General features: G+C 53.7%; 3 protein-coding genes and 1 long non-coding RNA gene across 10 annotated transcripts in view; 2 read left to right on the forward strand and 2 right to left on the reverse strand.

The window, feature by feature from the left end:
* ASB16 (ankyrin repeat and SOCS box containing 16) overlaps positions 1-1324 on the forward strand; it is a 7234-nt gene extending 5910 nt beyond the window's left edge. Inside the window, exons 3-5 of the mRNA XM_077747774.1 lie at positions 1-199; positions 580-693; positions 1139-1324. The exon at positions 1-199 is cut by the window's left edge and continues 231 nt beyond it. Coding sequence (XP_077603900.1) covers positions 1-199; positions 580-693; positions 1139-1324 — 499 coding nt within the window. The remainder of the gene's footprint in view (positions 200-579; positions 694-1138) is intronic.
* A 2078-nt stretch (positions 1325-3402) lies between these two features.
* Positions 3403-11559, reverse strand: LOC144217949 (uncharacterized). The gene is made up of 3 exons (XR_013331000.1): positions 11383-11559; positions 8063-8249; positions 3403-4385 (listed from the first exon to the last, which is right to left on the reverse strand). It is a non-coding gene; the product is annotated as an uncharacterized LOC144217949 (long non-coding RNA).
* A 305-nt stretch (positions 11560-11864) lies between these two features.
* Positions 11865-15989, forward strand: TMUB2 (transmembrane and ubiquitin like domain containing 2). 4 transcript variants are annotated; one of them, XM_077747798.1, is made up of 4 exons: positions 12366-12615; positions 12747-12893; positions 13900-14457; positions 14703-15989. In XM_077747798.1, the coding sequence occupies exons 3-4, from the start codon at positions 13925-13927 to the stop codon at positions 15067-15069; spliced, it is 900 nt and encodes a 299-aa protein (XP_077603924.1). In that variant the 5' UTR covers positions 12366-12615; positions 12747-12893; positions 13900-13924; the 3' UTR covers positions 15070-15989. The 4 variants fall into 4 exon arrangements, with proteins under 4 accessions (XP_077603925.1, XP_077603924.1, XP_077603922.1 ...); XM_077747799.1 differs by lacking the exons at positions 12366-12615; positions 12747-12893 and adding an exon at positions 11865-11938; XM_077747796.1 differs by lacking the exon at positions 12747-12893.
* Positions 15990-16972: 983 nt separating this feature from the next.
* ATXN7L3 (ataxin 7 like 3) lies at positions 16973-22197 on the reverse strand. Of its 4 annotated transcripts, none has more exons than XM_077747804.1 (12): positions 21919-22197; positions 21491-21623; positions 21109-21280; positions 20827-20924; positions 20616-20638; positions 20243-20288; positions 20073-20101; positions 19695-19763; positions 19377-19420; positions 19028-19099; positions 18777-18934; positions 16973-18663 (listed from the first exon to the last, which is right to left on the reverse strand). In XM_077747804.1, exons 1-12 carry the CDS (start codon positions 21967-21969, stop codon positions 18515-18517), a joined length of 1044 nt encoding a protein of 347 aa, XP_077603930.1. In that variant the 5' UTR covers positions 21970-22197; the 3' UTR covers positions 16973-18514. The 4 variants fall into 4 exon arrangements, with proteins under 4 accessions (XP_077603930.1, XP_077603928.1, XP_077603929.1 ...); XM_077747802.1 differs by having other exon boundaries at positions 20073-20158; XM_077747803.1 differs by having other exon boundaries at positions 20243-20309.
* Between the last annotated feature and the right edge of the window lie 848 nt (positions 22198-23045).

The raw sequence follows: 23045 nt of genomic DNA on the forward strand, positions 1-23045 counted from the left end.
GCACAACGCCTGCGCCAATGGCTGCGGGGCCCTGGCCGAGCTGCTGCTGCGCCACGGGGCCTGCGCGGGAGTGCCCAACGGGGCGGGCCACACGCCCATGGACTGCGCGCTGCAGGCCGTCCAGGACGACCCCAACTGGGAGCCCGAGGTCCTCTTCGCCACGCTGCTGGACTATGGGGCCCAGCCAGTGCGCCCTGAGGTGCGCAAGGAAGACCTTTGCAAGGAGGCCCCAGTTGGGTGGGGAGCTCATGGCTGGGCTTTCCCTGCCGTCCGGGGAGAGGGGTGCCAAGAGAGTGAGAGCCCGGCTCTGTGGCCGGCTGTCCCCACCTTGGAAAGGACCACTGAGGGCAAATGGGGAGTGTGTCTAAGGAGAAAAGAGCTCCCAAGGAAACTGGTCGGGGCCAAGAAGTTGCAGCCACTTGAAGGTGGGGTAAACTGAGGCATGCGAAAGCGTGAGGAGGGACTCAGACCTTAGTCTCCCAAATTTGGGTGTGAGTGGGGCTTTGACTTAGGCTGGACTTGGGTCTGCCCTTGGTTGGGAGAGTCACGGCGACCCTAAGCCCCTCTTTTGGTTCTTAGATGCTAAAACTCTGTGCCAACTTCCCTCGGGCCTTGGAAGTCCTGCTTAATGCCTATCCTTGTGTGCCGTCCTGTGATACCTGGGTGGAGGCAGTGCTCCCAGAGCTGTGGCAGGTATGTATGTCCACCCCAGGGGCGCAGCTCCTACTGGGCTCTGGGGGAGATGGAGAGGAAGGTTGAGCCCCAGGCCTTATCTGTCCAGGATGGACTTCCCCAGGACCCCCCCCACCAAGAGCATCTCAGGACAACCTCTAATCCCACACACCTCTCCTGCCTCTCTCACTTGTGCCAGCATGGGCGTTTCTCAGCGGGCTGGGTCGGCATCTTTGGAGTTGGGGGGGTGGGTACAGCTGTGGCTGAGATCCTGCCCTGCAGCGCGGTCCCATCTCCCGTGACCACGGCCGGGCCTCTGGGCTCTGAATCTGAGTCTTTCAAGATGCGCCAAATGCCTAGAGGGGGTGCATGTTGCAAATGCCCTGGGGCTTCCAGCGCCTGGTTATCCTCAGAGGTCAGAGTCAAGGGTATTGGGCCATCTGATCCCGTTCCACTCCTGGCCTAGGAGCACGAAGCCTTCTACACCTCGGCCCTGTGCATGGTGAACCAGCCCAGGCGGCTGCAGCACCTGGCCCGCCTGGCGGTGCGTGCCCAGCTGGGGAGCCGCTGCCGCCAGGCCGCCGCCAGCCTCCCGCTGCCCCCCGTCCTCAGGGACTACCTGCTGCTGCGTGTGGAGGGGCGCATCCAGTGAGCCCCAGGCAGCGTGCTCTCGGAGTTTGTTCTGCCACCGCCATCTGTCATCTCCCTGCAGCCCTGGAGGACCGGTCCTCTGGTCCACACTCCACGTGTGCCCTCCCTGGTCAGCTCATCCCTCCGCTGGCTTCCTGAGCTGCTTGCCGACCTCCACCCCCACCTGAGCCTCAGCCTTCACCTACCGCCGTCTCCTTTGCTTAGTGGAAGGCCCCTCCATCCACCCAGCCCCCACTCCGGGGGGGGGGGGGCGTGATCCTTGTTGTCCCCCCTCCCCTGCCAGCCATGTACTTGTTTGGCCTCTTCAAGAGTGACAGACTCAGCCTGTACCTGCGCCACCTCTGCCCAAACTGCCTTTGCTGCTTAAAGGGAAGACCTCACGGACTGGTCTCGAAACCCATGGCCTGCAAGGATGCCGGGACTCCCTTTGGGAATCACAGCTCTGATCATGTGTTTCAGGGGCTCCTCACTATCTTCAGGCTAAAATCCAAATTCAGTAAGGCCGATACATCTTCTACGGATGCCTCCCCCAAGCTCTCGGGTCTTCTGATCCCCTCCTCCCTCGGAGGTTCCTGGGACCAGGCCTCAGCCTTGCTGGTTTGCTGGCTAAGCCCGTCTGCTTTGCTTCCAGGCACCTGCATGCGCTGTTCCCTCTGCCTGGTATGCCCTTCCCACATTTTTTGCCCTGGTCGAAGCTGAGGACAGAATAGCACTATCAGTCCAATAGCACCATCTCCTCAGGGCCCTCCTTGGATTGCACTTTTTGAATGAGAGCCTGTGCCTGCATCGGCCTGGCTGAGGCTGGGACTGTATTCCTTGAACAGACGTTTCAGCAAATGGTTGTTGAGGAAGGAAAAAATGCATGACGCCTGGGACCCATTTACGGTCATGCCCCCCTGTGCCCCCACCAGCGACGCACGGTGTCTTAACCAATGGTCACTACTACACTTGTGGTCTCTAAGGGCCTGTGACAGGAGGACAAGCCCCCAGCTGTCCCCCCTTCTCACTTCCTCTTCTGGCCCCAGAGTTCACAGCACGATCATTCATCTTTAAGAGGAACCTTTTGAGCCAAACCAGGTTTTATGAATGCGAATAAATGATTTGTGCCGCCGAATCAAAGCGTGGATGTGTGAGGCCGAAATGCGGCTGAGAAACGGAGCGCTTTGGCGGCTCAGTCGGTTGAGCCTCCGACTTCGGCCCAGGTCATGATCTCACAGTTCGTGGGTTCCAGCCCCGCATGGTGCTCTGTGCTGATGGCTCAGAGCCCGGAGCCTGCTGCGGATTCTGTGTCTCCTTCTCTCTCTGCCCCTCCCCCGCTCACACGCTGTCTCTCTCTTTCAAAAATAAACATTAAAAAAAAAAGGAAATTTAAAAAAGACCCCTCACTCTGTGCCTCTCACCCACCTTTGTGCTATTGTGTGGTTGCCGAGTTTTCTGCACGGAGCAACTGTGACTGTTGTGGTAGGAAAAGGGTGTAAGAGCAACAGAAGGGCTCCTGCCAGACCCCGAGCCTGTCGCACCCACTGCAGGCGAGTCCTTTTGCCGAGGGACCCTGGGCTGTCCACTGCCATTAGCACTTGGAGTCACAGGGTAGAAATGGGTCAGGAGTCCCAGGGGGCGGGGCAGCCCCCGCCGCTGTCTCCCAGCCCACGCTCCGCCCGCGGAGAGTTGCAACTGAGGTCTTCCCTTCTGCCAACATGGTTTTGTTCCTTGTCATGCAGAGCAGCTACCTCTCCTTTCTGGAAGAAACTTTTGCTTTAATTTCGCAGACCCAAAGGGCCAGAGAGAAGAGCGGGAAATCCTCTCTAGTCCTGGGCCCATGCCGGGAGCCTCCCTCTCAGGACTGGATGCTGAGGTGTCCACCCCTTAACAGTAGGCGGACCCCAGTGAGCTCAGCCTCTCCTGTCCTACTGACCGCTGTGACAAAACACCCACTTAAAAAAAACCCAAAAGAGATATGAGATTATGTATATTATCTGGGGATAGGAGAAGATCTTCCGGGGTGAAAGCACAAAAGAGGAATAGATTGGATACAGGAAAAAAATGTTTTTAATTTGGTTATAAAAGCACTAAGTCATAAGCAAAAGTAAAAGACAAAACATTGGGGGGGCGCCCGGGGGGGCTCAGTCGGTTAAGCGTCCGACTCTGATTTCAGCTCAGGTCATGATCTCGCAGTTCATGGGTTTGACCCTCCACTGGGCAGCATGGAGCCTGCTTGGGAGCCTCTCTCACCCTCTCTCTCTGCCCCTCCCCCCTCAAAATAAATAAATAAACTTTTTAAAACGACAAAATACGGGGGGGGGGACATCTGCAAATAAAAGACTGCATTTCCCTCATCTGTGAGGATGGGATCAGTATCTGGGTTTGGTTTTTTTGTTTTGTTTTTAATGTTTATTTATTTTTGGGAGAGAGAGGGCGAACAGGGGAGGGGTAGAGAGACGGAGACACAGAATCAAAAGCAGGCTATGGGCTCTGAGCTGTCAACACAGAGCCTGACGTGGGGCCCGAAACCACCAACTTTGAGATGATGACCTGAGCTGAAGCTGGATGCCTAACCAACTGAGGCCCCAGGCACCCCAGGAACAGTATCTTTTATTCACCACTGGTGACTGGGTGCCTGTGCAGGGCTTTGCGGAGAGTGGACCCCCACATATCTGTCGAATCCATGAATGGTGATGCTCAACCTCAAATTGAAACAATAATAAGATAATACTCGCCCACTAGGTTGAGGGAATTTGTAAAGACTGATAATATGCAGTACCCATGAAGACGTAAAATTTTACTCATCCTCTCGGTGGGAAGGGAAATTGCCTCTTTGGGGGGCAATTTAGCAGCACCCTTAAACATCGCTCCCCAGTTACACAAAAGGCTGGTCCACACGGGAACATTCACCCCGGCGTTGGCTGCAAGGAGGACACAGTGAAGTGGGAAGCAGTAAACACATCTGTCCTCCGGCGAACAACGCAGCCCGTACAAAGCGTAGTCCCTCCGGCAGGAGAGAACTGGGGAGGGCCTCTAAGTGACCAGCACAGGTATCACCTTGGAAGGGCTTCCCAAGACTGCTGTTAAAGAGAAAAAAGTAGGTTGGAATACAACACAGATGGCAAACAAACAAAACCAGGCCCCATGATTGTAGACGAAGAGAAAAAGGCCCAGAGGCAGGTGCCCAAGAATTCTCCTCTGGGGAGGGGAGAAGGACTGTGACAGTTGGGCGTTTTATGGTCTGTATTTGAGGGGCGCCTGGGTGGCTCAGTCGGTTAAGTGTCCAACTTCCGCCCAGGCCATGATCTGACTGTTCGTGAGTTCGAGCCCCACGTGAAGCTCTGTGCTGACGGCTCAGAGCTTGGAGCCTGTTTCGAATTCTGTGTCTCCCTCTCTCTCTGCCTCTCCCCTGTTTTTTCTCTCTCTCTCTCTCAAAAATAAATGAACATTTAAAAAGAAAGAAAAAAACATATGGTCCATATTTGAAATTTTTTTAAAAATGTCGTTGTTGTTCCTGTTGAAGTAGGCTTCATGCCCACCGTGGGGCTTGAACTCATGGCCCTGAGATCAAGAGTGGTGTGCTATATGACTGAGCCAGCCAGGCACCCTGCCACTACGTGGGTTTTTTTTTTTAAGTTTTATTCTCATATTCGAATGTTTTACAAAGAGATACCTCATGGATTCTTGTGACTGAAGAAATATGAAAAACGGAAAACTCACTAATGAAGGAAATCCAATGAAGGAAATCAAAAGAATAGAGACACCTCTATCAGATCGGCAAACATGGGATGAATGACATATAGTGGTTAGGGAAGGAGCACTTGTAGTAAAACAGACTTACTATACACATTCCTGGGTTTACAGGTGTATTTACCATTCTATACCCACGTTAATTGTACATAAAGGTATAAAAAGTTCCAGGGGTGCCTGGGGGCTCAGTCCCAGTTAAGAGTCTGACTTTTTGTTTGTTTGTTTATTTATTTTTGAGAGAGACAGAGAAAGAAAGAAAGAGAGAGAGAGTGCGCACAAGCAGGGGAGGGGCAGAGAGAGAGCAGGAGAAACAGATTTTAATTAAAAAAAATTTTTTTTAAATTTATTTCTGAGAGAGAGAGACAGAGGCAGTGTGAGCAGGGGAGGGTCAGAGAGAGAGGGAGACACAGAATCTGAAGCAAGCTCCAGGCTCTGAGCTGTCAGCACAGAGCCCGACGCAGGGCTTGAACCCATGAACTGTGAGATCATGACCTGAGCCGAAGTCGGACACTTAACCGACTGAGCCACCCAGGCGCCCCTAAGCATCTGACTTTTGATCTCAGTTCAGGTCTTGAGCTCAGGGTCATGAGTTAGGGCCCCACTTTGGGCAAAAAAATAAAATAATACATAAATCTACATTCCATAGTTTAAGAAAAGCAAACATCTCATGAACTATATCATGAAAAATGCCCAAGGAGTTAAGATCCATTAAAATACCCTGTTAACTTCTTCTTCTTCTTCTTATATTCAAAAGAGGCCTGCTTTGGGTGCTGATAGAGTCCCAACTGCAGACTTCGTTCTTTCCTTGCTTTTCCTCTCGTAATTCCTCCACCCTCAAACACCCAATCCTGAAAGCCCTTTTCTTTTTTTTTTTTTTCAAAAAATTTTTAATGTTTATTTTTGAGAGAGAGAGAGACAGAGTGTGAACAGGGGAGGGGCAGAGAGAGGGAGATACAGAAGCCGAAACAGGCTCCAGGCTCTGAGCTGTCAGCACAGAGCCCGACGTGGGCTTGAACCCACCAACCATGAGATCGTGACCTGAGCCTAAGTTGGATGCTTAACCGACTGAGCCCCCCAGGCGCCCCTGCAGATCCCTTTCAAAATACTCGTAACTGCTTCTTGTCCTTCGCTCTACACATTCATAAAATACATCTTTTGCCAGACTCAACCTTCCTGGTTTCTTTTTCTTCTCTTAAAAAAAAAAATGTTTAGGGGCACCTCGGTGCCCGTGGGTTAAGCGTCTGACTTCAGCTCAGGTCATGATATCGCTATTTGAGAGTTCGAGCCCCACGTCAGGCTTTACTATCAGCATAGAGCCTGCTTCAGATCTTCTGTTCCCTTCTCTCTCTGCCCCTCCCCCCGCTTGTCCTCTCTCTCTCTCTCTCTCTCTCTCTCTCTTCCTGACTTTCTTCGTCTCAATCTCTCTCTCTCAAAAATAAATAAACATATTGGGATGAGCACTGCGTGTTGTATGGAAACCAATTTGACAATAAACTATACTTAAAAAATTAAAAACAATTTTAATTGTGGGGCGCCTGGGTGGCTTAGTCGGTTAAGCGTCCGACTTTCGCTTAGGTCATGATCTCGCGGTTCGTGGGTTCCAGCCCCACATCGGGCTCTGTGCTGACTGCCAGCTCAAAGCCTGGAGCCTATTTTAGAGTCTGTGTCTCTCTCTCTCTGACCCTCCACTGCTCACGCTTTCTCTCTCTCTCTCCTAGAAATAAAAATATTTAAAAACAACAACAACAATTTTAATTGTTTACTTCTGGGGGCTCCTGGGTGGCTCAGACAGTTAAGCATCCACGTTGGGGTCTCAGGGCTCTGCGCTAAGAACGCAGAGCGTCGCTTGGGATTCTTTCTCTCTTCCTCTTTCTCTGCCTCTCCCCTGCTCACTTGCTCTCTCTCTCTCTCAAAAATAAATAAACTTAAAAATTTTTTTGTCATTATTGAAGTATGGTTGACCTACAATGTTATATTAGTTTCGGGCGTACAACGCAGTGATTCTACAATTCTATACATTATGCCNTCTCTCTCTCTGACCCTCCACTGCTCACACTTTCTCTCTCTCTCTCCTAGAAATAAAAATATTTAAAAACAACAACAACAATTTTAATTGTTTACTTCTGGGGGCTCCTGGGTGGCTCAGTCAGTTAAGCATCCACGTTGGGGTCTCAGGGCTCTGCGCTAAGAACGCAGAGCGTCGCTTGGGATTCTTTCTCTCTTCCTCTTTCTCTGCCTCTCCCCTGCTCACTTGCTCTCTCTCTCTCTCAAAAATAAATAAACTTAAAAATTTTTTTGTCATTATTGAAGTATGGTTGACCTACAATGTTATATTAGTTTCGGGCGTACAACGCAGTGATTCTACAATTCTATACATTATGCCAACCTCCACTTTTATCAACCCTTCGTCCCAGAGGCTGAGCATTCGAAGTCTACCTCATCCCGGGCCAGTCCTTCCTTTTCCGTTCCATCCACTTTCCTCCCTGCCCCGGCTATCTAAGGATTTCACTTTGGCCAGCAGGTAAGAGAGCTCTCTCAAATTCCCCATCACTTCCCTCCAACTTCTCCAAATCCATCCATCATTTATTTAATAAATCTTTACCAAGTTAACTCCTGCAGGCAGACACTGGACTGGATCTGGGGGATAGTTGAGTAAAAAAAAACAAAAAAGCAAAACAAAAACAAAAACACAGCTCCTGCTTTAAGGACTTTGGAGAAAGAAAGAAGGAAGGAAGGAAGGAAAAGGAAAAGAAAAGAAAGGAAAGGAAAGGAAAGGAAAGGAAAGGAAAGGAAAGGAAAGGAAAGGAAAGGAAAGGAAAAGGGAAAGGAAAGGAAAGGAAAGGAAAGAAAAAAGAAAAGAAAAGAAAAAAAAGGAAAAGAAAAGAAAAGAAAAGAAAAGAAAAGAAAGAAAAGAAAAGAAAAAAGAAAAGAAAAACGACAATACAGTACGATCAGCGTTCTGGCAGAAGTCGGTCCATGCAGCGTGCGGAACACAGAGCGTTTGTACCTAGCTCCCAGATGGATTGATGAGGTAGCTGGGGCAGTGAAAAGGCCAGATTTCCAGCCTCTTGTGCGGGGCAGCCCTAGCCCCTGGCTCCGCCCTCCTGGGTGTCAGAAGTCACTGCCCAGTCAAGTATTCTCTTCTGAGATAGCCTTTATTTTCTTTTTTTTTTCTTTAATATTTTTATTTATTTCTAGGAGAGAGAGAGAGAGAGAGAGACAGCATGAGCAGGGGAGGGTCAGAGAGAGAGGAAGACACAGACTCTGAAATAGGCTCCAGGCTCTGAGCTGGCAGTCAGCACAGAGCCCGACGCGGGGCTCGAACCCATGAACCGCGAGATCATGACCTAAGCGAAAGTCGGACGCTTAACCGACTAAGCCACCCAGGCGCCCTGAGATAACCTCTATTTTCACGTCCCCTCTTTCCTCTGTTCTTTCCTCCTTATAGGATCTTCTATCAGGATTCTCATCTCTCAGAACCTCCCCCATTAATCCGTGTTCTCACTAGCCTCCACCTTGTTTTTTGGGGAAGGAAATGGTAGTGGGTGCCACTCACGCTGCTATGGGAATGGAAATGGATACAACCTTCTAGAGGGCATGTATCAAAAACCTTAATAACGTGAACACCCTTTGATCCAGCAATTCCATTCTTAGGAATCTATCCTAGGGAAAGAGTCATGGGTGTGTACACAAATCTGCCATCAAAGGCACACAAAAATGTTTATCAAAACACTCTTTAAGAACAACGTACTGAAAACAATCTAAATGTCCATCCAAATGAGATAATTAGCTTAAAATTAAGATGCAACAGGGAGGTACCCGGGTGGCTGTTGGTTGAGCCTCTGACTTTGGCTCAGGTCATGATCTCAGGGCTCATGAGTTTAAGTCCCATGTCGGGCTTTGTGCTGACAGTGCTTCAGATTCTGTCTCCCTCTCTCTCTGCCTCTTCCCCGCTCATGCTCTGTCTCTCAAAAATAAATGAACACTTAAAAGAATTACGGTGCAACATGGAAGATAATACTGTTGAGCTCTATTTAAAGCTATGCTGTGATGCTATAAAAATATTCAGGGACATAGGAAATGCTTCATGGTATATAATTAATGAAAAAAGGAAGGAACCAAACACTGACAACAAGATCATACTGACAGTAAGAGAGAGAGGAGAGAGAGCCTGTTTATGATTCTGTGTCTCCCTCTCTTTTTGTCCCTCCCCCACTTGCGCTCTCTCTCTTTTTCAAAAATAAATCAACACTAAAAGAAATATCTTGTATTTCACAAACATACTGTTGATCAAACGAAGCCAGAAAAAATAATTGAAAGCGGGAACTCAAATAGATACTTGTACATCAACGTTCACAGCAGCACTACTCACAGCAGCCACAAGGTGGAAACAACACAAATGTCCATTGACAGATTAACGGATGAAGAAAACGTGCTACATACATACGATGGAATATTATTCAGTCTTAAAAAGGAATGAAGTTTTGATAGAGTCTACAACCAGATGATCCTTTTTTTTTTTTTAATGTTTTATTATTTGTTTCTGAGAGAGGGAGAGAGACAGCATGAGCAGGGGAGGGTCAGAGAGAGAGGGAGACACAGAATCTGAAACAGGCTCCAGGCTTTGAGCTGTCAGCGCAGAGCCTGATGCAGGGCTCGACCCACAAACCGTGAGATCACGACCTGAGCCGAAGTCGGACTCCCAACCGACTGAGCCACCCAGGCACCCCAAAGCAGACGATCCTTGAAAACATGGTTAAGTGAAACAAGCCAGATACAAAAAAGATAAATATTGTGTGATTCCACTTATATGACTTTCCTGGAATAGGAAAATTCATAGACAGAAAGCACAACAGAGGTGGGAAGGAGGCATGGGTATAGGAAACGGATAGTGGCGATGGGTGTACAGCATTATGAATGTCCTTAATGCTTAGCCACTTAAAACGGTTAAAATGGGAGCGCCTGTCTAGCTCAGGAGGTAAAGTATATAACTCTTGATCTTGAGGTCATGGGTTTCAGCCTCAGGTTGGGTGTAGACATTACTTAAATAATAAAACAGGTGCACCTTGGTGGCTTGGTCCGATGAGAACCTGACTCTTGGGGCGCCTGTGTGGTTCAGCTGGTTAAGCGTCCAACTTCCGCTCAGGTCATGATCTCACGGTTTGTGGGTTTGAGCCTCCCATCAGGCTCTGTGCTGACTGCCAGCTCAGAGCCTGGAGCCTGCTTCAGATTCTGTAACTCCCTCTCTCTCTGACCCTCCCCTGCTCACACTGTCTCTCTCTCTCTCTCAGAAAAAAAAAAAAAGAAGAATCCCACTCTTGGTTTCAGCTCAGGTCATGATTCTGGGGTTGTGGGATTGAGCTCCAAATCAGGCTCCAAGCTGAGCTTAAGATTCTCTCTCTCTCCTTCTGCCCCTCTCCCCCATTTACGCCTGCTCTCTCTAAAACACAAATCAACAAGCAAATAAATAAATGAATAAAATGCAAAACTGTAAATTTATGTGTTATCTCCCAATAAGACTCAAACCAAAAAAAAAGCTGAACGGTTTGACTCCATTCATACAAAGTACAAAAACAGAAAACTAATCTATGATGACAGAAGTCAGACTGACTACTCTTCCTCAGCGGCTGGAAGAGGACATGAAGGGCGGTTATGGGGTCATTATTTATGTTTTTATGAGTGCGGGTTCCACTGGTATGTTCTTTTTTTTTTTATGTTTTATTTATTTCTGAGAGAGAGAGCGTGAGCAGCGTTAGAGAGAGAGGGAGGGAAGGAGACACAGAATCTGAAACAGGCTCCAGGCTCTGAACTAACTGTCAGCACAGAGCCCAAACTGGGGCTCGAACCCACGAACCATGAGATCATGACCTGAGCTGGAGTCGGACGCTCAACTGACTGAGCCACCGGGCGCCCCTCTACTGGTACGTTCAATTGGTGAAAAACACCGAGCTCTTCACTTATGAGTTTGCCCTGTGTGCCTTTTTTATACTTCATTCAATAGTTCACCAGCAAACAAGAAAAACCTTTACGTCTTTTGAAAAACAAACAAAAACAAAACAGAAAAATTAAATAATCTCTATATCCAACATGGGGCTCACACTACACCCCCAACCGAGCCAACCTAGGCACCCCGAGAGAATTTTAAGTGCAAAATTCCGAATGAGCTCTTGGGAGATGAACCTTTTTTCCCTTTTTCTGTGCGACTTTTCTTGTGCCTTAAGCCTGCGCTGATTCTGTGCCTTCCTTGAAATGCTTTCTCGTCGTATTTTCCAAGGTCCCACACTACCTCGGAGCCACATTCTTGGGAGCACCCGGTTGGTAACTAACCTGCCTCCTGTTTCTCGACTACTCCTGAGTTGAACTTTCGGAGGTCAGTCCTTACCGATCCCGCTAACCAGGAGCTCAGGGCGCGTTTACAGAGCAGTATTAAATCCAATCAGCCCGGGAGGCTGGGAGCAAGACCGGAAGAACACTCTGGGGCAAGGGAAACGCCGCTCACGTTCCGCCCAGCTGTGCCAGCCAGCCTCAGTGTTCCAGACGCGAAGCCACGCCCTTTCCCAAGCACCTCCCCCAAGTCATCTGGCCCCGCCCCCACCCCACCCGTGGGCTCCTTAGGCCCCGCCCAGTGAGCGTGGCCCCGCCCCGGGAGGGCGACGATCCCGCCAACAATGACTCCGCCCCTCCTTCCGCTGAGAAACCTGTCCCTTTTATTTAAAGATTACATTTACGTCAGCCCGCCTTACGTAGCTTTACGTCATCGGTGCAAAGCGCGGAGGCGGGACTTCCTGTCTCTCGTTCAAACAGCTTCCGGGAGAAGCCGGAAGAAACCGGACCCTGGACAGAATCGGGGATAGCCAGCCCCTCCCCCGGCCCCTACGGAAAGGTGAGTCCCTGGGCCGTCCTTGTGAAGTCAAAACACTTAGTCTGGCCGCTTTTGGTGAGGATCTCCTTCCCTATCCAGGAACCGTACCGGTGCAATCCCCCTTTAATTTCCCATGGCTCCCCGCGTGCTCAAGCCCCGCCCCCAGGCCCTCAGCCCCGCCCCGAAGTTTGAGGGGTGTGGATGGTTTGTGACCCCCTCATCTGACTCTACCCCTTATGGGCTGGAAGAACTGAGCTTGCCGGCCGGGGACCAGGCAGCCTTTGGGCTCAGGTGGGCCCGCGGACTTTTCTCCAGCGCCGCGGGAATAGGACCGCCCAGCGCGGAGCCTGCGCCTCCGAAAAGGCAGGGTCGGGTCCCCTCCTCACCGCGCCGTCAGTGTCGTTCACAGGCTGGGGAGAGAGCCGAGGCCTCCGAGACGGGAGACCTGGGGTCCTGCTTGGCCCCCGCCCACGAAACTTCCCTGCGTCTGTGCCAGTCGTTTTCGCTTCTGTTCGCCGCAGTTTCCTTTTCTGTAAATCAGGGTTGGTGACATTACCCTTCTTAACCATCAGGGGCTAGTTTTGGGGGGCGATAAGTAATTGCTGCCGTTTATTTATTGAGCCGTTGTAATGTGCCAGACACTGGGCTAGGTATTTTGCTTCGATGATTGCCCGTCACCGTCAAAACAACCTTATGAGGTAGGTACTGTTTTTAACACCATTTTACTGATGAGAAAGCCGAGGCTTTGAGAAAGTTGTCCGAGGTTACAGAGGTAGGGAGAGACACGAGCAGGATTATAATTAGTGTTGTGTTTTTCTTTTTACTCCAGGGCCCATGTTCTAAATAAGGATGTGCAAGCTATCCAGTTGTTGACCTGTCCCACTAATATTCTTTGGCATCACGCTAGGCACTAGGGTGCAGAGAAAAATACATGCGGTCCTTGTCATCCAGGAGTCTAGGAGGGAGAGACGGACAGGTAGCTAAGCATAAGGAAATTTTATAGGTCTTGTGAGAATCGTTTATTAATGATACTCATCAGATTGGATTTGCCCCGGGGCAGCTATGAAAGCAGCACATTCTCCATGGGGAAGAGGAGGCACTTGAAGGAGCAAAAAGAAAGGCTTTCCTGCCTTTCTGAGAAACTACCTTGGGAGACACTGCACAGTACAAGAAGAGAGATACAGAAGGGATTGTGAGAGCTCTTTTGGAACCTCTTCCAAAGCCATTTCCACTGAGGTAGCAGTTTTGCATTTGGGAGCCTCTGGTGACCCAGAAGGTTGGCGGTTCTGGTGTCCATCCTCCTGCGCTCCCTGGGGCTCGCCGGAAGTGTCTCAGAGGCGGCAGACACAGTGCCTGCTGCATAAATTGCCTACCGACGGGCCCTGCACAATTGTCCTTTTGAGGTGGCCTGTGACTGTGCTTCTGATGAAAAATTAAGTGTTTTTGGTTCTGGACATCTGGACCTGAATATGCGACCATGAACGAGGCAGGGGTTAACATGAGAGAGTCTGGCAAGAGTGGCTGCCCCGTGCCTGCAGAAGGCCCTAAAATAAAATGGGTCTCTCTGAAGCCTCCTTGGAGGCTTCTCGGGGGGCCACAGTCGCTGGACCAAGTGATAGAAATCCTAGAGAAACTCAGGGCTCAGAGAGGCACATGTTCTCGCCCCCCCCCCCCCCAAAAAAAAGCAACAACGAGCCGCAACAAGAGTCCTGAAGTTTTCCTGATGATCCAGGCCCTTGGGAGGTTGAAAGGTGAGAGAGGAAAGGGGTGAGACCCAAAAGCTTGTGTTTCACATTGGAGGCCAAAGGTGAGTCCGTAGCTTTAGGTTGGGGCTCCAGAGGCAGGAAGGTTTGTTCCCCCTTCTGTGGGGAACCAAACTCCCATTTTTCTTTCTGGGCTGGATCAGTTAAAACGTAAACAGACTCGGGACCTGATTGCCACCCCACGTGCCCTGCTTATGCTGTCCCTCTTTGTTCCTGCAGTGTCGACCCAGCCAGCAGCCAGGCCATGGAGCTCTCTGATGTCACCCTCATTGAGGGGGTGGGTAATGAGGTGACTGTGGTGGCTGGCGTGGTGGTGCTGATTCTAGCCTTGGTCCTAGCTTGGCTCTCTACCTACGTAGCAGACAGCGGGAACCTGGGCGCCATTGTGTCAGCTGGCGACACATCCGTTCTCCACCTGGGACATGTGGACCACCTAGTAGCAGGCCAAGGCCCCCCCGAGCCAACCGAACTTCCCCATGCATCAGAGGGTGGCGAAGAGAAGGCTGAAGAGGCCGGCGAAGGTGGGGGAGATTCCTCAGGGGAGCCTGGAGCTGGGGGTGGTACTGAGCCGAGCCTTGAGCATCTGCTCGACATCCAAGGCCTGACCAAGAGACCAGCGGGCCCGGAAAGCAGCGGTCCAGAGGCCCCCCTGAGATCTGAGGACAGCAGCTGCCTCCCTCCCAGCCCTGGCCTCATCAACGTGCGGCTCAAATTCCTCAATGACACCGAGGAGCTGGCTGTGGCCAGGCCGGAGGACACTGTGGGTGCCCTGAAGAGGTGAGTGGACTGGAGGGTGGGCGGCTGCTTGGACCCCGCGCCCTCGGGCCCTTGGTCACCTGGGAGGAGGCTGGGCTCCACAGGGATGTGTCGGGTCCGTCCGGCCCCCGCTAGGATTGTCTGGGATACTTCCTAGAAACTCACCTTTCGGTTTTTCCCTCATTGCCCTGCTCTGTTGGTCTAGGCCTGTTTGCCTTCTCATTCCTCGCCTTCTGTGTTTCCTTCCGCCTCTCCCCTCCGTACAGTAAATACTTCCCTGGGCAAGAGAGCCAGATGAAACTGATCTACCAGGGCCGTCTGCTGCAGGATCCGGCCCGCACGCTGCGTTCGCTGAACATTACCGACAACTGTGTGATTCACTGCCACCGCTCCCCCCCAGGGTCAGCTGTTCCAGGCCCCTCAGCATCCCTGGCCCCCTCCTCGGCTGCTGAGCCCCCCAGCCTTGGCGTCAGTGTGGGCAGCCTCATGGTGCCTGTGTTTGTGGTGCTGTTGGGTGTGGTCTGGTACTTCCGTATCAACTACCGCCAGTTCTTCACGGCACCTGCCACGGTCTCCCTGGTGGGGGTCACGGTCTTTTTCAGCTTCCTAGTATTTGGGATGTATGGACGATAAGGACATAGGGAGAAAAATGAAAGGCATGGTCTTTCTCCTTTATGGCCTCCCCCCTTCCCTGGCCAGAGCTGGGCCCAAGGGCTTGGGAGGGAGGGGTGGAAAGGATGCGGTGGGTCCTCCTCCTCAGGATATGGGAGGCAGGTACAGGGCCTCCCCTTCACGTCCACGACAGTACCGACAGACATCCCCTCTGTGCAAGCACAACTCAGGTAGGAAACGAGGATGTCATCTTCTTTCACTTTTAGGGTCCTGGAATTCAGAGCCGGGCTGGTGGTCTAGCTCGGTGGGCAGCCTGGGCCCTGAGGGTTCCCTCCCAGCCGTGGCCCTAGCTCTTTCCATTGTCCTGCATGTCTGCTCCTCGGAACCCAGGGCCGCCTGCCAGGGCGGCTCAGCATGGCCCCAGCATACTTCTGTAGGGAGCCTGGAGTCTTTTTCTGTTTCTTAAGGGAATATTCATCTTTTGGGACTAAAGTCACACAGCAGGAATGAAGGTTGTGTCCGCTTCCCCTCTAGGCACCTAGCTGCCTCTACCTTCTCCCTCCACCCCTGTAGCAGGAATAGGGTGTTCTCTGTGTTCTGGATAGTTTCCAGTGTTCTCCCCTCTTTTCAAAGCACTTTGCTTGTATTTTTTTTTTTAATAGTCCTTTATAGAGCTCAGTCAGGAAGGGGATTGGGGCACGAAGCCAAGCCCCCAGCATTGGGAGAGGCCAAGCCACAGCTGCTGCTACCCTAGGCCTAAGGCTGTAAGCAAGAGACCGCTCTGGCCCTCGGCCAGTGTCCTACCCTGCCCAGCTCCAAGGGCGAGCTCTGGGTATGGAGCCCTGGGCCCCAGGCCCTTGCCTCTGGGGCTCGTGGATGGAGGGTCAGTGTCTGTGACTAAATAAAGTTCCATTTTGTGGCTGTGGAGCCTCCTTCTGTGACATTAAGAGAATGGCTTTGCTCTGTCCCCATCGACATGGTAATGAGGGTGGATAGGCTGGGCTACCAACGGGAGATGCAGTTTATTTACACCAGCAGCCATGGGGGCAAGGGAAATACACAGCGTTTACAAAGTTAGCTACCTGTACAGGATGGATTACATATGCAAAAATAAAAATCTCAAGACCACAGGACAGCGTGAGCCCCACCCCCCTCCCCCAATGACCCCAGCATGCGGTAATGCCAGGCGGGTGGCCCCTGGGCATGCGGGGGGGAGTGATGCATGGAAGGAAAAGCCACCGGCCATGGAAATTAGTACAGAACCCCCCCCACACACACTCAGACACATGATAGGATACAGGGTTGACGACACCTAGCCGGGGTGGGAAGGATGGGAATTGAAACCCACACAGCCTGCTGTTAGAGGGGAGTGGGGAGCTCCTAGCCCCTGTTCAACTACATGGTAGGGTGGGGGGGCACACTCTCCCCGGAAGGAAAGGGTTTGCTCCCTCAGGGTCCCTGCTGGACCAAGCCCATCTCTTACCCAGCTTGGGCAGGGGGCTCTGCCCTGAGGGCGGGCCAAGGAACAATGGGGAAGTGGATGTGGACAAACCAGTTCCCAAACTACTTCCCACTTCTCCCTCCTCCAACCAGAAGGGGGAAAGGGAGAGGCCAGAGGGGAAAGGGTACGGTAGGGCCTGAGCTGCAGCTGCCTCTCAGAAGGGAGAATGGCCCATGGCCTTCCTCCCTCCACCTTCAACCCACTCCCAAGACTTCATTTGGGAGCAGGCTGGAGGCTGGCTGAAATCCTCCTTCCCTTCTGGCTTCCCCTTGAGGGAGAAGGCTATGGAGGGTCGAGAACAGAGGAGCCCAGGCCCCAGGATTTATTCTGACTCCTGCCAAAATGTGTTTTGGCTTTTTAAAAAATAATCACAATTCTTGGGTTAAAAACCAATTTGTAACCAGGCGTCAGCCACGNCAGACAGGGGACTGCAGCCCTATCTCTTGTTGTTCCCTTAACCCTCTAGGGTCCCTAACCCAAATCAGTCCAACCAGTCCTGGGTACTAGCTACCCAAATGTGGGATGGCTCCTCCTGGGAAGAGGGCGGGGGACACATCCAGCAAGCGCCGGACAACACAGCTCAGGGTCAACTCCGTGCCCGTGTCATCAGTCAGCTCTGCGCCGGCCCAGACTGCAGTCCTCCGGCTCGGCTCCTGGGAGTGATGGCGCCCACACGGACGTGGGATGGCAGATCTCTTCAGGACGCAGACCAGGCAGGTGGCCGTGCTGGCAGGGCAGTCCCACAGAAGGGCATGACATCCCTTCCCCCTCCACTGACGACCCAGAGCACGGAGACTAGCCTCTTCCCACCCCACTCCTAGCAAGGGGGGGGGGGGAGGTAAAAGATCAGGATTTTCCTCAGAGCCCCAAACCACAAGTACAGAATAAATAACTTAAAAGCGGCTAAAGAAGGGGACACAGGGCAGGCTTCGGAGGCAGGAGCATCGAGAGAGGAACTGAAGCTGGTCAAGGTGAAAGAGGGGGGTCAGCAAGCAGCAGTTGGGAACTCGGGCTGCCCTGCTAGGGCAGTGGGGCAGGGTAGGCGGGAGGAACATGGGGCCACCCCAGGAGGGTGAGGCTGGGCCCCTTCCTGGGGCAGGGAATGAGGTAAGAAAACATTTCAAATAAAGCAGCACCGTTCCCTCTCACCTTGGGGCCCCACTCCTCACCAGCCCTGGGTCAGGGAGGAAAGGTAGGGGGGGGAGTCTTTTGATACACAGCTCCCTCTTCCTACCCTCCCCCTGCTCACCCCTTGAAGCTGTAGAGGCTGGAGGCCCTTTCCTGGCACCCAACAACAAAAGGACAGCTCCTGCTGCCAAGGAGGCCCGTGGGGACTGAGGGGAAAGGGCTGCCCCTGTGAGGGGCAGGGGAGGCGGTGGCAGTTCCGGACACCCACCTCAGCAGACAGCTTGCCGTGCCTGCCTGCCCCTGGGACTGGGGGCATTTGCTAGGACTCTGCGCGCAGACAGGACACGCCCAGCCCTGCCCCTCAGCTCCAAGCACCGGACCCATTCACATTGCCGAGGGCGGCTGGGGGAGGCCCCCTCCAGGCTCAGCTTCCAACCCACAGCCTCCCGGGTAAGCCACGAGGCCCCTCGGCAGGGCTTAGTCCAGTTCCTGGGGTGGGGGGGGCAGGCAGTGCCCTGGCACAGTGCCCAGGTCAGGCCCCTGGCCTAGCTGGACATCCAGTAACTCACAGAATAAATAGGAAAACCGCCTCCCCACCAAACTTATGTCCGAGGCATAACATGTCCAGGTCTGAGTCCTGCACGCCAAGGGGTCGCGCTCCCTCGCAGAGGACCCTGACACCCCCCAGGGGCGCATGACTGGATCCTCTGCTTGCCTGGCCCACCAAGCTTCCCAAGCCCAAACCCCCAGCAGCCGTCCATTTGCCAGGCTTTGCCACCTGGGTGGGGGTTGGGAGAGAGGGCTCTGCTCAGCCAAAGGCTATCCCTTGCACCCAAGTCAGTTGATGTCATCGTAGATGCTGGGCGTCGGGGGTGCCGGTGGCTTTGGCTTCTTCTTCTTGTTGGAGCCTAGGCCGGAGGCAGTCCCTACCAGGCTCAGATGGGATTTCTTTTTCTTGGTTTTCCGTGACTCGGAGCTGTTGGTACCTGAAAAGAAAGGCCCGAGGGAGGAGGGTTGGGCTGGGTCAGGAGAACACAGGTGTCCCCGCACCCTCGGCTTCAGCAGAGCGCCCGGGGGAGGGCCCAGATGTGTCACCTACCTAGACCCCAACCCTGATTCTCACTCGTCTTGGAGGAGCCTGAATCAGAGGGTGAGAGATCAGAGGAGCCGTCCCACTGAAGCCGGCTGATCAGGGCCTGGCTGTCAGTCATGTCAAAGCTGTCGTTATCCAGGGAACTCTCGACCTCTGGAAGGACGCTGGAAAGGGGAGGGGCCGAAGAAGGGCTTGAGGGATACTGGTCCCAGTCTCCATCTCTCACAACCCACCACCCCTCGCGAATGGTCGCTTACGCTGAGGGCCCGAGGAAGTAAATCCGCACGGCTCGCCGCTGCTCATCTGTGTGCTGGGGGCAGCGCAGGGACCTGGCAAGGGCAGAATTCATCAGACTCTCCTGACCAGGCAGGAAGGGCGGGAGGAACACAGGTGCAGCCCCTTCCCTCAGCAGAGGCGGGAGGAACGGACAGACAGGGGGGCGGGGATAAACAGAGAGCCCCCAGATTGTGGCCGAAGGCCTGACCACTGGAGGAGGGAGGGGAAGAATGGGAGACCCACTGCTGAAGTCCATGGGCACTCCCACGCCATGCCCAGGATGGGTGTGCAGGAGGGCTCCCCCGCCCCCCTTCTAGGTTCCGAGCTCACCTTGTGCACATCTTCTTGGTGTGTTCAGAAATCACCCCGCATTGCTGGAAGAGAAATAGAAGCTGAAAGGAGGGGCGGAGGAGAGCCCACTCTAGGCACTAGATATTCTCCTCTGTACAAACACTAGACTGCACAAGCAGAAATGGTCCCGGGGTGTCCAGAGCAGACTGTCCCAGACCCCCGCTGGCCAGGAAACCTAACTGCAGAGAGAGTGAGCTACATGGCCCTGCCTGCTGTCACCAGCCTCCCTCCAGGGACGCAAGTGCTGCCTGTGGCTCTGGCCCACTCCCAAGGGCCCTCCCTTCCCGGGTCTCTCACCGTGGTGAGCAGGCTACGCAGCTCCTCCGGCCCCAGGGTCTCGTAGCTGATCCCAGTTGAGTTGTTATACTGGGCAAGAACCAAAGGCACAGGTCAGAGAAGGGGCAGCCCAGCGGGGAGGGGACAGTGGGGCTGGGGAACCCATCCCTCTCATCCTTTTCTACATGGGCCTGCCCAGCCGTGTTCCAGTGACTCTTCCCGTCCCACCTGCCCACCGGGGAGGGGCTGGGACCCAGCAAGACCGTAAATATACAAGACCTAGCTACCCCATCTAGTGCTCCGGGCCATCAGCATCCTGACCCCACCTGTCCAAGTCCCTGCCCCCAACTCCCAACAAGGAAAACGAGAGAGAACCTGAGAGGGGCAGCACCTACTCACCTTAAAAGGATCCGAATTGCTAAGTTCCCCTGAAGAAGAAAAAAGAAGGGGAAGGGTGTTTGATGCAGAGGTACAGACAGAGAACCCTGAAAATAACCAGAGAGGAAGTGGGGGTGACAGAAGGATCACAGGCCCTCCCTCGATACCCCTNTTGCTCAAGACCCACTTACCATTTTTGTGTTTTAAAGACTTGGATCTTCGAGGGGAATTGGGGTTCTGGAATGGGAGATACCATAGCTTTGGGGAAAGGGTAACGATAAGGGGGAGCCGAGAACCCAGGGAAGGAAAAAAGATTTGACAAAGAAACATCCTCAAATTGCTACTCTTCCTCCCCAGTAAGAGGCCCATCTACCCCGATTCCCTCCTCCCCCACCCCCCAGGGCCTCTGCTGCCCCCCTGCCCACCGCAGACACCCTCGGCCCGAAACCCAGAGAGGCACCCAATGACCTCAGACTTGAGCCAAGATACCCGAGGACGCCCTGCCCAAAGGGGCGGGTATCTGTCCTTCGCCCAAATTTCCCTCATGCTTGCCCCGGCTCTCACCTTGTCTGATTTTCTCTTCTTGGCTGTGGAGGGCAAAAAGGACAAAGAACAGGGTCGCTTTCAGTTCTCGATCTGAGGACCCCTTCAGAAAAGTACAAAGCTACGCTCTCCTCTCCTCATTTGAGATGAAAACTTGCGACCACCACACTCCCAATTCCCACTTACCCACCTCCCCCTGCCCTCCCCCAAGTTTCCCCCGACCCCCGAACACCTTTCTTCTCTGAGCCATAGGACCAGTCGTTGTCATTGATGTCATCGTTATCCTCCTGGTCGCTCTCCGACTTGTTCATATTGTTGCTATTGGCAATCCTGCCGACGGGAGGGAAAGAGGACACGTCGAGCTGGCCCCCTCTCGCCCCCGCCCCCCGCCCCTCCCGGCTTCAGAGGTACAGCGGAGCAGCCGGGGCCTGTGCCCCACCACCCCCGAGGGCCTTCGCCACGCAGGGTACAAAAGACGCGCGGCTTGGGATCCGGCAGCGGGAGAGGCCCTCACCGGCGGTTGGCGATCCGGCTGCTGTTCCGGCCCATTCCCAGGCACTTCTCCAGATGTGGGGCAAAGCGGGAGGCGGCAATGCTGCGGCTGCAATTGGGGCAAACACACTCCTTGCTCTTCCACTGGTTGAAAACCTGTCCAAAGATGTCCAACCCCGGCTGGTCCACGATCTCTGGGGACAGGAGAGGCGTGGCGATCAGGGCAGGCAGGGGACCCTCCCCTCGCGTTCCCGCCCACGGCCCCATGGCCTCGTGAACCCCCCTGCCGAAGCTCGAAGCTCGCAGGAGCTCCAGGCACCACTTCTGGCTCGATTTCCAGAGAAGGCACCTCCAAGCACCCCCAGGGCAGGGCTGGACTGCTCTCCTTCAACCCTGAAGCTCACCAAAATCCTTCATGCTATCAGGGTCCGTGTCGTCCAGGAAGAAGTAGCCACACTTGACAGCCCGGTGTACCTCAAAGCAGAATCCCAAGCAAGAATCCTCAACCAGGTCCGCGTATATCTCCTGAGCGATGGCCTGGGCCCAGGGGAGAACAGCGACGGTCGGGAGAGCCCCAGCCCCTGGACTGAGCGCAGCTCTCACCAACCAAGTCTGCCAATCCGCCCTGGCCAAAAATCATGCTTGCTTTGCCATTTTCCCCATCTCGACTTCGCGTCCTTTTCTTCTTCCGGATCCTTGGACCTTTCGGGCTGGCTATTCCCTTTAAGGAACCAGGCTGACTACCCAAATTCCTCTTTGGTGTGAATGCCAGATACAGCGACGTAGAGACATCGAGAGAAAGAACTAGAGGCACACGTGGGGGAGCCCTCACCTCTAGTTTGCTGTTATCCAGGCCAGACAAAGACATTTCCTCCATTTTCATTTGTAAACTCTTGTGGAGACGGCGCTCTGACTGCTCATAGCACAGCGGGCGGCAACACGGCTGTACACACGGGGGTGGGGGGTGCTGGTGTGAGTCCGAGGCACCTCTGAGGACTGCCACCTCCCCTCTGCACCTCACTGCCCAGAGCTGAATCCTGGCATCAGGATATAGCCCTCCCCAAGGCCGAGGCTCACTAAGTCTGGATGGTCCTGCAGGGCCTGAAACCCAAGGGCGGCCTAGTCTTTCCCAGGACCGAAGTCAGGCCCCAGACTCTGCTGCCGGTCAGAGTCTGGGTCTATAGGAGGCAGCAGCTCGACCCAGGTCCCCCAAACTCAAACCCCTCTTCGATACCCATGGTGCAATGCAGCAGGGGGAGGAGAAGGAACTCTAAGGCCTCAAAGCAAACCCACAGGGTGTGGCAAAGAACTGCACAGACTCCTAAATACACCCCCCCCTTTCCCTAGGCTCTCCTCAGAGTCACCTCTGCTTTCAGCCAGGATGTCCACTTGGGGGGGTACTGCTACCAGAAGTAGGAATGGCTCTAGAACCCTACAACCTTCACCCCACTGGGTCTTCCCTTGAAATAAGCCTGTGACCACAGAAGGGGAGCAGAGCCCACGGAAACCTAGAGCTGAAGGAGCATTTCTAGCCCCCATGAGCAAGAAGGGGGGGGAGAGCCCGGCTGGGATGGCAGGCCCGGAGTGGGCACTCCCCTCACCTGCTCTTCTTTTAGATAACCACCCTCCCTCCCTCAGGACCAGCCCGGAAGTCTCTCCAAGAGCCCCGAAGTCCAGGAATCCCCACCAAAGGATTCAGAAACAGCGCCCACAGTCCGGGGCCCCTCCGCACGGTGGGTACGAGTTTAAGGAGCTGCCGGCCTAGAGTGGGGTGGGGACTGACAAATGAGCCAGGGGCACTGGGGAGGGTAGGAGGCCGGGCCTCGGCTCTTCCCCCGTCCCTGCGGCACTGCTGCTGCATCATACCGACTGGGGGGAGGAGAGCCGAGCCGCCCGAGGCCGGCGCCGGTCCGGGACAGGCCGACCCCTAGAGAGTGGGCAGAGTGGGACGCGTCCCGG

This window comes from Crocuta crocuta, unplaced genomic scaffold, assembly GCF_008692635.1.
Source record: "Crocuta crocuta isolate KB4526 unplaced genomic scaffold, BGI_CrCroc_1.0 scaffold289, whole genome shotgun sequence".
Classification (NCBI taxonomy): Eukaryota; Metazoa; Chordata; class Mammalia; order Carnivora; family Hyaenidae; genus Crocuta; species Crocuta crocuta.

Excerpts from the sequence above, each read along its gene's own strand:
- TMUB2 (XM_077747796.1), top strand. The coding sequence starts at position 12,581 with ATGATTGCCCGTCACCGTCAAAACAACCTTATGAG. Across the intron at positions 12,616-13,899 it reads CGTCAAAACAACCTTATGAG|TGTCGACCCAGCCAGCAGCC; the intron begins GTAGGTACTGTT and ends TTGTTCCTGCAG. Across the intron at positions 14,458-14,702 it reads ACTGTGGGTGCCCTGAAGAG|TAAATACTTCCCTGGGCAAG; the intron begins GTGAGTGGACTG and ends CCCTCCGTACAG.
- ATXN7L3 (XM_077747801.1), bottom strand. The coding sequence starts at position 21,969 with ATGAAAATGGAGGAAATGTCTTTGTCTGGCCTGGATAACAGCAAACTA. Across the intron at positions 20,310-20,615 it reads AGAAGAGAAAATCAGACAAG|CTATGGTATCTCCCATTCCA; the intron begins GTGAGAGCCGGG and ends CTTTCCCCAAAG. Across the intron at positions 20,159-20,242 it reads GTCTTTAAAACACAAAAATG|GGTTCTCTGTCTGTACCTCT; the intron begins GTAAGTGGGTCT and ends GGTTATTTTCAG.